We start from the raw sequence: 15,231 nt of genomic DNA, 5'->3' as shown, positions 1-15,231 counted from the left end.
TCATTACCCCTCTGAGCATCTGAAGCCCTTTTGCTTTAGCACTATACATGATGCACAAATATCTCTGCAAAAACAGTTTGTGTGGAACATGTAAATTGCCCTTCTTACTTTTTAGTTGTATAAACATTTCTCTACTATTCTGATGAACAGAGTGCATGAATGCTAAGAAAAACCTTATCTTAAGTATGTGAGTCTTTGAAGACAGTTCAGGAGATATCTACTTGACCTGGCCCTTCCAAAAACACTCCTGAAGCTCTGTTTAAGAATGTCTTCACATCCTCTTGACACTTCACTATCCATGCCTTTTCATTCATATTTTGTCTGAATCATAGTCAGTACAACATTCAATGCAAATCTAAGCTTTATTGAATTAGTTGGCATTATATAGAGATTGCAAGTCATTATTGGTCCAGCACAGATACAGGTGTTTATTCCGAGGCGAACTGAGAGCACAAATTGACAATTTTACTGTTACTTGAACTGTTTCTTTAAGGTGGCTTGCTATGGACACAATCTCCCTCAATACCATTTAACACAGTCTTTGCTTTCACCCCTCCCTTCAGCAGAGGGATTCACAATATCTAAAGGAAGCTTGGAAAGAACCCTTCTGTATCAGAGGTAGTTTTGTGCCTGCATTATGCATCATAGAAGACATCTGAACAAAGACTCCATAAAAAGGGCAGAAGAGTTACACTCGAGCAGAGTTGAGATCTGTGAATTTTTTTCAGCTAATTGGTTACAGTGGCAAAAGTATCAACCAAAATTTAGAATAGCCTTTTGTCTATTTAATAACAAAGCATGCAGTAGCTTGTGCAGACAGTAGCTTTTAATAACAACTTTAAATCTGGCTTGAGCACCAAGGATGCATTTTAAAAAGTATAAAGTACATTTATATGCAATGACTACTGTAGTGGTTGAATTATGCCTCCCCCCCACAAAAAAGAGACACGTTTGTTCATGTGCTAATCACCAGAATTTGAGATATTACTGTATTTGGTTAAGCAGGTATGGGGAGGTGTAACTAAATTTAGGCTCTGAAAATAAGGACATTATCACAGATAATCTGGACGGTTCATCAAAACTATCTTTACAAGAGAGAGACAGAGGTAGATTATATATACAGAGGAGAAGATGTCAAAAAGGCAGAGCAGAGAAAGATGGAGTAAAAAAAATCACATGAAAAGAGGCAAGGCGTGGATTTTCTACTAGATCCTGCAGAGGAGTGCTGTTCTGCCAATATCTTGGTTTTGGATTTGTGACCTTAAAAACAATACAGAACCAGAAATCTACTCTTTTATCCCACTGTGTTTGTGGGAATCTGGTACAGTAACCATAGGACTCTAATAGAAATTTTAGTATGAGGTGGGGTATTGCTGTGACAAATACCTACAGATGTAAAGTTGCTTTGGAATTGGATAATGAATGGAAGGTGGAACGATTTTTGATGACGAACTTAATAGAGAAACTATAGATTGACTGAGCCAAACCACTGATGGGAATGTGGATGTTAAAGGCATTTCTGGTGAGGGCACAAAAGGAAATGAATATTGTACTGGGAACCAGAAGAAAGGCAGTTGTTGTTATATAGCAGCAAAAAGAAAACAAACAAAACAACAACTTATTTGAACTGTCAACTACAGTTTTATGGAAAGTCAATCTTGATCTTGCAAGTGATAAAGCTGGGTAATTAGCTGAGGAGCTTGGCAAGCCAAGTGTTGTAGGTATGAGCTGCTTCCTTCTTGCTGGGGGTGGGGCAGAAGTCGTAAGTGAGTAGGGAGGAGAGAAGAGGCTAACCTATAAGACAAGAAAGTGATAAGGAGTTATTGATGAGATGGTAGCAGGGGTAGTGGTGGAAGTGAGGGTAGGAGGATAGAAGGTGGGGAGAAGGGGTAACAGAAAAACAAAATACAAATGAAAATGTAATGATGAAACTCATTACTTTTTGTACTAATTTAAAAAAGACCAAAATAGAAGAAAATGAAAAAGTTAAGGAAAAAAAAAAGAAGAGGCAAATTGAAGAACAAGAACCATTATTTTAATAAGGAAACAGCACTTGATTTGGCAAATTTTGTTAATCTTAAAGATGCTAGAATGAAGATGTGCTTTGGAGCTAAGGTGAAGGATGTGGCCTGCCAGCTTTTAAAGGATAGCACTGAATAGATCAGGCACACACTCCTGGATTCATTCGGCTAGCTCGGAGAAAGCCACACACAGCTGAAGCTACCTAGGAAAGAACTGTGACGTCCTCCTTTTCTAAAGGTATGGATTGACATGACATACACGGAAGTCCCATGTTTTTTTCTGAGAATGCAGTAATTATCATAATATTTCTGGCTTGGCTTGAAGGGGACAGATAGGAGGAAATGAGAGACAGCTGCCAGATAGATCACTATGGGCAGAAAACAAGTTAATAAAATTACTCATTGGCAAAAATCTGGTAACTTTCAGATTAGAAAAAGGAGCACCCCAATAGCAAAACCAACTGTGTGTACAAAGGCAGAGATCTGAGCCCTGGAGTAGAGGTTTAGTCCCATATCCAAGAGAAAAGAGCTGCATTTCCAAAGGGTCTGAGACAGACAGCCATTGCTATGCCTTGATGCCTATGGGTAATGTGTTTGGCTGGTTCTTTTGAAAACAGTTGGGGCAGGTGACTCCTTTCTACTTTCTGTTCTTTTCCTTTGTTATTAGTCCAGGCCTCAGTAATATTTTAGAAGAAAATAACTCTTTTTTTTGTTTTCTCACTGAGTCCCAGGTAGAGAAAGGATATTGTTTCAGGATTGGACATATCATAAATACCATTCATACTTCATTAGATGATCTAGATTTTTGGATTTGAAACTAATGACATTTGGATTAAAATTTTAGATTTAGGGGTTACTATAATGGTTTGAGTCTGGGGAATGTTGGGATGGGGTGAATGTATTTTACTTATGGGGCAAACATACATTTTGGGGGTCAGTCGGCAGAGAGGTGGGATGAGGATGTTAGTATGTTTGGAAGAAGAGTCATATAGATATCATGGAGTTCAGGATCTGTGGCAAGGGGATTATCCTGTTTTAACATGGTGGTCTCTAAATGCCACCATCAGCATGCTTACAAGAGAGGCAGAGAGATACCAGGTACACAGAGAAGAAGGTGATGTGAAGAGGAACAGAGAAAAAGGTGGCTATAAGCCACACAATGCCTTTGGCCATCTGAAGATGAACAAGGCAAAGAAGGAACCTCTGCTGTAGCCTCTGGAGGTAGCATAAATGGTCTGATGCCCAGATGTCAAGCTTCCAGCCTCCAGGACCATGGTAGAATACATTGCTATGGTCTTAAACCATCAGATTTATGGTCAAGCATTACAGTAACCAAAAGAAAATATTCTAACCAGCTAACTTGTTTCTGTAATGTTCCAGAGAAAAAGTTGTAGAAATGGTATTTCTCATCTGTGGCAGAAATAAACAAAAATAAATAAAATATTTCAGCCTAATTTGGTTTTATTTTAAAAATGGCACTATGTACTTTTTGGGGGGGATACCTTTCAACCTAAAAAAAAAGTGCAAGTGGCTGGAACAGTATTATTGTAAGTCACATAAGCTAATTATGTATCCCCTGAAAGGCTTTCTAACATTTGTGAAAAGCATGTGGAATGCATTTAAATACAAATATATAATTTATCAATAATAGTACTTCATTCATTCTTGTTTACAAACTAGAAAATAAGGCAAGTTCACATCTGGAAAAGGTGATACATCAGTATTTCAACCTTGACCAGTTAGATAAAATGGCAGGGCAAATGCCCTAAATTTCAGTCAAAGTTTACATTTCAAGATCAATTTTCTACAGCCTGAAAAGCTATAAAAACAAAACCAAAACACAAAACCTCAAATAAGCCATACCACAATATTTCAGAAAATACTTTGTAAAGTCAAAAATGCATACATTAGTTATTTACATCAATTAGCAGAAATTAAATTTTGTGGTTATTGTTTAAAAAAAGTGTGTGAAAGTGGTATGTTCTTTTTTGTTGTTTTTTTTGTTTTGTTTTTGTTTTTGTTTTTTGAGACAGGGTTTCTCTGTATAGTTTTGGTGCCTGTCTTGGATCTCGCTCTGTAGACCAGGCTGGCCTTGAACTCACAGAGATCTGCCTGGCTCTGCCTCCCGAGTGCTGGGATTAAAGGCGTGCGCCACCACCACCTGGCAGTGGCATGTTCTTAAGTGTGTGTGTGTGTATGTATTTTCACTAGAGAAAAAAATGGAAAAAACTTTGACATTGTTACCTTCTGCTTTCTCTACTTATAGCAGCTTTAGAGTATTTTGAAGTATAATACCCAAGTAAGAATGCACTAGAGTGAAAGGCAACAGTTTCAATTCCTATAAATCGGTATAAAGATTCTGTGAGCTACTGGTCACTTGTTTACATTATCTCAGAAGGTGTCTTGCCAAGGCAGTCATTTGTTCTTTTCTCTGAATGTCTATAATGTGCTTTGAGAAATAGAAATAGAATTTTCTACAGAAGAAATATACATATAAGCAAGCTTTTATAGCAATCACAATCATCTGCATGGATTAGTCTTGAAATTACACTCCAGAGAAGTTACACCAATTATTACAAGTGCACAGTGTAAGAGAATAGACAAGTTAAGTATAACTTCTGTTCTCTCACATATTGAAAACAATGCTGAGTTTCTTTATCTGCTAGTGTTGTTTTGGCAGCATCACTGAAATGTGTTAATAATATAAGGTAAGTAAGTATGGTGATGACAGAGGTTTACCTTGTTACTGGGGTATGGAATTACTTCAGTAAGAGATATAAACACACACACACACACACACACACACACACACACACACACACACACATGCGCGTGCATGCACAGATTTGCTTTTACTTCAGCTACCAAAGTAGAATGGGAAAAGGGCTAGAAAGGGAGATAAAACAATTGACCTTTCCAAAGTTTTTCACTTCCTCCTGCATAAAGAGATCACTTCCTCCCTCTGGACTCTTCTGCAGTTCTATTCCCTACCTCTCAGGGGCAAGGGAGAAAGAAACACTAGAGTGAAGAACCAGAAATCAATATTTACCTCTCAAATCTCAATAAAGGCAATAGAATTTTCAGGCTCATCCCTGGCATATGCATGAATGTGTAGAGGTTTTCTCAAAAAATTGCTATATAAAGAATTTCTATAAGGCAGATATCTATGCAGAATTAGAAAATACTTCTTAAAGTTGAAATCTAGCTGATTCTGTTAAACTTTGGTTTATTTTTAGTAATGATAAGTGCCTGCGATATCACGCTGAAATACTAGATTATTGGTAAAACTAATTTCTGCCAAATAGATGAATCCATCAACTTTCATTTGAGATTGGTTCTAAATACCTTGACTGGGCCTTCTCTTTCAGAGTGTGCCCAATCATTGATGTACCCGTTCTCTCGGAATTTACACTATATACATCAGAAGAGCTAGAAGTAGACACTGAAAATTCTTCCTTTCCATTCGCCTCTCCCCCTTTTTATTTTTACTTATTTATTTTTGAGGGGGCCAGTGGGGTGGGGTGGGGTGGGTAGGAGTGACCTAGAAATTTCAGTTTTAAATTCTTTGACAGACTGGAATGTTTGTAGAAGCCTTAGGATTCTTCTATTTTTTTTAATACTTTCATTTTCACAGTCAGGTCACCATATATACACACAATGACAAGTAATGTGCGTCTTTACACTACAGAGGAACAAGTGTTTTCTAATCATGACAGCTGGGTTCGGATTAGCGTACTTGCAGCACTCCTACAAATACACATTACTTCACCCAGCTCAGCTTGACCTTTGTGGAAATGCATTTATTTCCACTCAAACCCTTGAGTGTATATTTTGTTCTTCTCAAGATGGATGATTTTGTTTTCTTAAATGTCTCCACTCTCTCTGGCATCAGGAATCACTTGGATGACATGGCTCCATTGTGGCGAGAGCGTGATCTTTCCAGAGGGGCCTGTCTGTTATCTGTAGGACAAAGAGAAGAAGGGAACACACGGTGAGCTTTAGATCCTGACTATTGCAGTGTCAGGTCGAGAGAGGTTTTCACACAGTCTTGAAAAATCACTTCAAATGAATATGGAAATAAGCTGCAAAGAGCCCGGATCTGAGGCGTTTACACTGCAGCTGCTCGGCTGAGTTCAAGAGTTCTGCAATCAGCAAGAAATGATTTTTCTTGGTAAGCAGAGGCAGAGTGATAAAAGAAATGGAAGAATTCTCCCAAGCACAAACCCCCTTGGAAATAAGCAGGTGACAACAAAATTCCCTGGTAAAGATGTTAAATTGAAAAGATCTATGTACAGTGGCTTTTTAAAAAATAACCTCTTTAACCCCCCCCCCCCCATGAGTTTTCTATTTGCATGCTGGCTACCTCTAAAGGACATTAGTGTTTGCAGAGTGGGGGGAAAAGAGTTTTTTTTTTTTATTTTTTACAATGATTGCAATATATGGCAATCAAAGCAGCTACCGAGTTTGCCTGATTGTATGATGTAAACAAATTCAATACATTATATAGTCATTATGGGAATGAATAATGAATGGGAACTATTCTTGGTCCCATTCCCCCTACCCATCACAGGAAGAATAATCACTGTAGAGATGACTGTTGGCACAAAGCTTGGAAAGCAAAGTTTAAAAGCATTGAAAGTTGCTGAAAATAGTTTTAGCTTTAATAGGGAAAAGGCTTACAGCTCTGCATTGTGATGATCACTACTATATTATTATCACCTCTGTTTTATGCTCAGCTTAAATGCAATTGATGTGGGTGAAAATCTCTTCCTGGCAAAAGCATAATATACTTAGATTCTCTATTTAGAATGAGACTCAGTCCCTAGAAATAATGACAACCACCAGCACTTACATAAATGCTAACACTTTACACTAGTTAATTTGCTAATTCACACAACATCCCCGGGAGGTAAGCCCATTTCATTCCATCCTATTATCTCTGTTTTAGTGATGAAGGTTACACAGCAAATCAATGGTATGATGGGAGATTATAATGCAAAGTTAATGCCTAAATGTCAGGCCTGCTTTGTTCAGAAGTAGATGTTGGAGCCTCCCAAGCTGCTATTCATTTCCTCCCTAAGATGATGATGGCCCACTAGCATATCCTGTCTCTCCATGGGGAGGCTGGACTGAGAAGTGCTGAGGTTTTGTCATGATGCCTTTCTGGGTTGTGCTATCATCTCTTGACTGATTCCCGGTAGTCTGTGGTCAATACACAGCAAAACTTTCTTGCACCCATGACCTTGGCCTCATTATCACCACCTTGTGAGTGCACTGAGCAAACCAGTCAGAAGCTTAAAGCATACTCAATGCTTCAGAATGCAATCATATTGCAGAAAGGTGAGAAAGCAAGAGGCTTTCTGTACTTGGAGATACATCTGAGTGATGGATTATTTGGGTATCCTTTTGAAGATACCATTAAAAAATCCATTATTTAATTTGTGATATGGATCACAATTCAGCTAAAAATGTGAAGATAACATTTCTGGAGAAAGGGCTTATTACTTAGATGGCACAGGTTTGCATACAGAATAGTTTGGGACTTCTTAGAAGACACTTAAAACTTCAGCTACAATCAAATGGTTCCCGTTGCATTGCGAGCATTAAAACTTCAGGGTTGTTCTCAGAAACAAGAATGATGGTAGCATTCCCACAGGGTTGTGCCAGCTCTGTGAAAGAAGCTGGTGCATTGGGGATCCTACAAGCTGAAGTCAACAGGTATTCATGCTTCCCTCCAGGAATGCCTCTGGCACCCTATAACAACCGTACCTAGTGGATCACCTCCAAAAGTCCAGCCTCACAGTATTAAATGATAGGATAGGATGTGAGGGTTCACACCAACTCGCAATTTACTGGGGGCATTTAGTGTGAGAAAATGCTTTTAAGACAAAGCAAACTGACTAAAGGACACTAAAGCTTTTGGGAAGTGGCATAAGCATTGGTTCAGGACCCAAACCTGGCTTTATAGCAGATAGGAAAGAGAACTATCTTAGATTTTTTTATCCCTTTGATCTCTCCCCTTTAGGAGTCTAACAAGTTCCCAACTTAATAAGATAATTATATGAAGAAGCAATTCTGTAAAGGTCACAACTTATATTTTTGAAATGTCAACCTACAATCTTGTTTATGAAGAAAAAAAACATTAAAAACAATGGCAACAATTGCTGACCTGAATTTTTAAAAATTAATTTCCAGTTCTTTATATTTATGTTAAAACTAATTTTGTCATAAAACATATATTTGTACCATAAAGTTCTATAGATCAAGCCATAAGTGGAATTAAATGGATCTTATAAAGCACACACACACACACACACACTCTCTCTCTCTCTCTCTCTCTCTCTCTCTCTCTCTCTCTCTCTCTCTCTCTCACACACACACACACACACACACACACACACACACACACACACTTCTGTATTTTCATATGCATACATAGATTTTCCATCTGTCTTCACATTATAATGGCTAATAATCTAAGGATGACAATTTTTCATGTTCAACAGTGACTTCATCTTTGAATAAGAGATTGGAATATCACTGAATGGATTATTTGAAACATAACTTCTGTATTTATGGTATTCAATACTAATGAACCTCATAAGTCAGCATCACATTTATAAGAAAAGAACAACTGTTAGATATTATTGCTGTCAGAGGTAACAGAGTAATTGGGGTAATTATGAAATTGATGGTAGTTTTTTTGGAAACAGGTGGAGAAAATAAGTGGTGTGCTATATGATTTGAGGGCTTGTTAAGACCTACTCAGTCATAGCTGGGGTCATCCTTGTGGATTCCTGGGAACTTCCCTAGCACCCGGTTTCTCCCTATCCCCATGATGTCTCCCTCTATCATGGTATCTCTTTCATTGTTTTCCCACTCCGTCCATGTTCCAGCTCGACCATCCATTCCCTTACGTTCTCATCCCCCATCCCCTACCCTCATTGGCCCCCCTCATTCCCAGTGTATTCATTGAGATCTCATCTATTTCCCCTTCCCAGGTCAATCCATGTGTCCCTCTTTGGGTCCTTCTTGTTAGCTAGCTTCTCTAGAGCTGTGGGTTGTAGTCTGGTTATCCTTTGCTTTACTTCTAGTATCCACTTATGAGTGAGTACATACCATGTTTGTCCTTCTGAGTCTGGGTTACCTCACTCAGGATGATATTTTCTAGTTCCATCCATTTGCCTGTAAATTTCATGATGTTATTTTGTTGTTGTTTGTTTGTTTGTTTTTTACTGCTGAGTAGTACTCCATTGTGTATATGTACATTTTCTTTATCCATTCTTTGGTTGAGTGGCATTTTCAGGTTCTGGCTATTATGAATAATGCTGCTATGATCAGGATCCATACCTGGTTCATGAGCTGGCTTTTTGGAGCCCACTACCTATGGTGGGATACCTCACACAGCCTTGAGGCAAGGGGGAGGGACTTTGACCTGCCTCTACCAAATGGACCAGGCTTTGCTGACTCCCCATGGGAGGTTTTACCTTCCTGTAGGAGGGAATGAGGGGTGGGTGGGTGGGGGAAGGCTGGAGGGGTGGGAGGAGGGAAGAGGGTGATCTGTGATTGGTATGTAAAATGAATAAAAAAATTTCTTAATTTTTAAAAAAAGACCTACTCAGAATCAAGTTCATTTCCAAGTCTACCAGAATATGGTAAGCAAACCCAAGCTTATTCTCCTTATTTGTGAGAGACAAGTTTTTGAAATAAATTCTTTGTGTAGGTGAGGAGATTCTGATGCTACTATGGAGATTGAGATCTTTAAAGAGTGGTGTTGAAGAGAAGGGTATACCTTTACAAAGATGCATGCTGTGGAGGCAGGTGGCCTTCAGGAAACCTTCCAAATCTTTCACCAAAGGAGAACTTAAGCCCATGTTTTGGCTTTAATATGGTTCTGTGCCTTCTATCAGGCTACTCAATTCAAACTAATGTCAAAGCTGTTCTTATTCTAAAAGCAAGAAGCTCCATGCCTTCTCTAAGCAAAAGTACATGTGGCATTCACCTCTAAACCTTGTTGAGTACTGTAGTACATGGATTAAACACACTGTGGTACTTATTGTTCTAGAATCCACTAATATAATCATTTATTTAGTGACTATGTAAACAACACATATTGTAGGAAATACACAAATGTCATTATGTTTAAGACTTATACCTAAACCTACATCAATAATTTTGTTGTTACTGTAAATGTCAAGTAAAATGACCAAAGACTAAAGACAGATTAGACACAGCCTACAACTAAGAGGACATAAATCAGATTATAAGTCTCAGTTCTGCAGTACGCAACCTGGTGGTCTGTAGTCAATAACATATAAAGTGTATGCCCAGGGCTGTATCTTGCATACTACAGGAGATGGTCAAGTTGAGACTGAAATATGATAAAAAGGCCATGTCCACTACCGTTTCCTCTCATAGTGTAATGTGCCTCTGCTGTGCTCTAAAGCATAATGTCTTAAAAAAATCTTAAGCTCAAATTAGATGTGCAATATGGTATTCTACCCTTTTCTTTTATTAAATTTTAGAAATTTTCTGTCATTAAATGTCTGTACTGAAAACATGATTTTAATGGCCATATATTCATTTTATATTATATAAATACATCATAATTTACTAGTCATTTCTGTTCTAAAGGATATTTAAGCTGATCCCAATATTTTGCTACTTTAACAGTGTAGAAACAGTGGAGAGATGACCATTCTTACAGTTACATCCATATGTATGCCAAGTATAGAAGAGGCATTACTAAGGTATGCAGAAGTAACCCCAAATGGTATTAGAGAATAGTGACATTAATTTAAATCCAATTGGCAGTACATGAATTTGCCTGTCTTATCTCTTTGGGTAAAAATCTTTTAAAATGTGCTAATATAAAAAGTGAAAAATGACATATGATTCATTCCTTTTGCATTTTTTTCAAATATTAGTGAGGTGGAACTTCCCATATATTACCTTCCGTTTATTTTTCCTTTGCATGCTGGCCTTGTCCTTTGACTGTTTGCTGTGTTGTTTGATTTTGCACATGACATACTTAAGATAGCAACTGATTGAAATATATATTAGAAATATTTTCCTTAGTTTGTTGGTTGCCTATTTTGTGTTGTGGATTTCTAGGACTGTACGGTTTATTTCTTTTCTTCTTTCTTTTCTTTTTTTTTTTTTTTACTATTTTTACATAACTAAATCTATCAACATTTTTATTTTGATATGTTCTTTTATTCTCAACTTTCTCTAATAGACATCTGTCTAATAGCCATGTCTTTAATACCCAGACATTTGATCAAGTCATCAAGTAATGACTCTTCATGGTCTTTAAAGTTTAATTCATTCATATTTAACGATTAAAATTATTTTCAACTTATTTTGTTTCACAATGTCAGATAAACTTCCACACTACTTTGTTTCTTGATTTATTTTTTCTATGCAAAGGACATAGGTTGGTCCATCACAACTTGGTGAATAATCAATTACTATACAGATTTATTATATCCCTTTTATCACATATTTAAAAATTACTGGAGTTTCTATTATTTTGGCATTAGTATTATTCTGAATTTTTGTACAAATACCCTCTCATTTCATTATTTGAGCATCAAAATCATTTCTCTTTCTTTATTATTATTGTTATTGTAATAATTATTTGGCAGACATGTTCTTCCTATGTAGTCCAAGTTGGCCTAGAATTATAATCCCCTGGCCTGTCTCCTCAATGCTAGGATTATGGATGTGAGCTTTGTGATATTTTAGTGCATGTTGGAGCTAAGCCTCCATCATTTATATTTTCATTTAAAACATACACTTTGAATGGTGGTGTGGCTCAGTGATAGAACACTTTGGCTAGCACGTGAAAGGCTCTGAGTTTAATTCCTTAAACCATACACACAAAAATACTTCTGAGGCACAGATTAGCAGTAGACATTATGTTATAATGATAAAGCATCTCAAAAATAACAACTCAATAAACAAAACCAATGGATCCTATTTTTATCCTAGTGATAACTAAGTATGCAACTGCGAGTGTACTGATGTCCATGTGTGTGTCTGTGTTATGTGTATCTGTGTATAGTTTGGGGATGGAACACAGAGCCTCATGTGTGCTAGGTAAGTGCTTTACCACTGACATATGATACATCCCCAACCACTTTTAGGGAATTCCCAGTCTTCTCATTTTCTTGAAAATTGAACAAGGCCTTTTCCCCCCACTGTCTTTTGGTAAGTTTTTCTGACAGCTAGGCCACTTTTCTTTAGGAAATAGAGCAGAGTCCAGAAATCTCGAAAAGAGCATCATCAATTATACCTAGAAGGAAGTCTTGTTGTTTTACCCCTGTCAAAAGTTTGGGTAACTGCAACTAAATGTACGCTTCTGTTACCTATTGATAAAGTCTAGTGCTTCTAGTTGGTGAATCTCATGTTCTCACATTTTGTACTATGTTTCAAATTTTGGGCATCTACCAGTTATCAGTTATCACATTATATTGACCTACTTTATTCCAGTGGAATTGTCTACATAGGATGCTATGCAAAAATGCATTTGCAGGATCCAATCAATTACCTCTCTGCTCAACAATTAAAGAGCTCTAGCCCTACCTACTCTAATGTCAATGATATTACAGTGTTTTTGAAGCTAGAAACAGGCCACATTGTATAATCCATATTCTTCATTTCATGCAAAGAAAACACGAACCTAGATTACTGTGGTAGTTCAGGTTGGCAGAAGAGTGGAAAGTTATTTTAACGATGATGGTAATGGAAAGCAATAATGTTAAAATAGTTCAGAGGCTACTGTGACTATAGACACACAACTCCCATTAACTATAATTGGAGTTAAGCACATGTAATGATAACAAAATAGACCCCTAAATGCCTTTCCAATTGGGAAATAAGCAAATGCGTTCTGAGAAACAGCATGCATTTGTGTGGAAAATATAGTATTCTAATTGAGATGCACAAATTATTTTCACATTGATATTGCTGAGGGTATGATGTTGGTAGTTTTTCTATGTTTAGGGATATAGATCTGCTAGAGGTAACATCTGTACAAAGAATGTCTTCCCTTTTCTTAATGCTCAGCATTCGTTACGTTATTAAGGGAAAAGTCTCAATAGTTGCAATAGATTTATTAATTCAGGAGCTTGTTATCAGCATGAAACTCTGCTGTGCTAGGGGAAAAACAAATTATATTTTATAAAACTGCAGTACTGAGATTAAATCACCTTTCTATATTTCACTTTCTTCTTATCCTCCCTGCCAGGTAGTAACTCTACTCTCTATCTTTATTATGAACTTCATATTTTGCAAACTACCAAGTCTTGTAGCAATATGAGTACATTATCAAACAAACTCAATTATAGTAACTTTGGGAAGATAGAAATGCAAGATAAAAGTAAAATCACATGGTATAATAATATTATTTTAAAGTATTAAAAACTTAATCTATATTAAGCTACAAATGTAGAATCTATGCGATATTTACTTTCATCTTTCACAAACATGGTGCTTTTATAACATGTATATTCAACTTGCTGGTATTTTAAAATGGCTACCATTTACATAATTGATAACTTGGGTATTTCAAAGGATCTTAGAAAAATGTGGTGCAGATAAAAGAAAATCAGCATACTATTCAGTATTTTAACTGCCACTGACCTTGTTATTGATTATCTTTGGATTCAATGTCACAGCTACTGAATAGACTTTTTTTTAAATTCTTTGGCTTTGTACATTAGTCAAGCATTATATTCACTTCTTTACTAGAGAATGCAAATAGAAACTAAGTCAAATTTTTTATCTCTGTGAGGATGAGGATCTAGTGGGGACATCTGCATATCTAGAAAATACGGAAAAAGCAAACAAAGTAAGAATATTAGAACATACTAGAAAAAGTTTTAGAGGAAATTCTGTAAGTGAAACTCATGCTGGAGAGTAAGTAGGATACTGGACATCATGAAAACTGCAACAGAGCTGTTCAGGGTGTACATCATAGTGGCTTATATGCAGCAGTTTCTTAAAAACTGTTAATAAAGTCACTAGCAATGAATCAGGCACTGATCCTTGAATTCACCTTCAGCTATGCTGCTTACATAGAGGGCATATATTTTTGCCATGAATACAAGGAAAGATTTTTTTTCTGTCCTTCCATCTAACTACAAATTATTACTGTATAAACTATTCACCTGGTACATAACAGGTAACCTTATATATTACTAGGGTGGGAAGGATAAATGTACCAGGAGCAATAACATTAAATTAATTAAGTGTTTCTTGTAGCATCTACTTCATTTTAAATGCAGTTCAGGCTCCAAGTAGAGAAAAATCATATCTTTTCAATGCAGGAGTTAGAGGTCAGGCAGAATTTTGCCCTCATTAGGACTTAAAAGATAGGTGAGATTTAAACAAAAAGAAATAGACAGATAGCTGTCAATTTCTGATTAATAAAAAAGTGAGTTTTAGTTCTTTATATTGTGGACCATTTAGTTATGCAAGTTTTTCTACTGGGAGGTACAAAAAGGGAATGAAAGGAAAATCAGAATAACTATATATCTTAACTTGCTTTTCCCTAAGGAAAAGAATAAAATGACATAATGAAAGGAAAGGAACTCATTGTATTTGGAGCTGTAAGGACTAAGAAACAATGGCAGCGATTTCTATAAGGATGTCATTTTAATTTAAATTCTGTTTCTTAAAAACAAATTGCAAGTATTTACACATAAGGCTGTAGTTCTACCTCGGGATGGTGGGGAAGATCCGCAGAAAAGGTGCTCTCTGAAGTCATCTAGAGAAGTTGTTGAAGCCTACATGGCAGTATTGAGAGTGACAATAGAATGGATGATCAAGGCGAAGATTACAATGACCTGGGCCAGAGTGCTTGACAGGGTGAGAGACTGAGTAACCATTTGGTTTGGTGCTGAATAAACTAGCTGCTAAATGGCACTGGGGATCCAGGGTCAACTCATTACTATCACCTGTCATCTGTGTGACTTTCTACACCATAGGTGGCATAGATCCCTGTGAGTAAGAGTACTTGCCATCAGCCATTTCTCTAACTTTGATCATATGATGGACAATCCTCTGTCATTCTCCATGGCAGTTGTTTGTGATCTGCCAGAGATTTGTTGCTGATATGCTGACCTAGAATACACTCACCTGTCATCTGCTTTTGTTTCAGAATCACTGTAAGGCTATACATCTAGTCTTATTGTTTTTACCACGT

The 15,231-nt window shown here is 36.9% G+C and overlaps 1 protein-coding gene across 3 annotated transcripts in view; it reads right to left on the bottom strand.

The window, feature by feature from the left end:
• Window positions 1-343: 343 nt before the first annotated feature.
• Window positions 344-15,231, bottom strand: part of Diaph2 (diaphanous related formin 2) — a 765,516-nt gene continuing 750,628 nt past the window's right edge. For all 3 annotated transcript variants that reach the window (XM_052735290.1, XM_052735298.1, XM_052735306.1), the window contains one exon: window positions 344-5,981. In XM_052735290.1, coding sequence (XP_052591250.1) covers window positions 5,917-5,981 — 65 coding nt within the window. In that variant the 3' untranslated portion in view covers window positions 344-5,916. The remainder of the gene's footprint in view (window positions 5,982-15,231) is intronic.

Source organism: Peromyscus californicus, unplaced genomic scaffold (assembly GCF_007827085.1).
Source record: "Peromyscus californicus insignis strain IS unplaced genomic scaffold, ASM782708v3 Scaffold_10__1_contigs__length_136768540, whole genome shotgun sequence".
NCBI classification, from domain to species: domain Eukaryota; kingdom Metazoa; phylum Chordata; class Mammalia; order Rodentia; family Cricetidae; genus Peromyscus; species Peromyscus californicus.
This window is presented reverse-complemented; position numbering and strand designations above follow the sequence as displayed.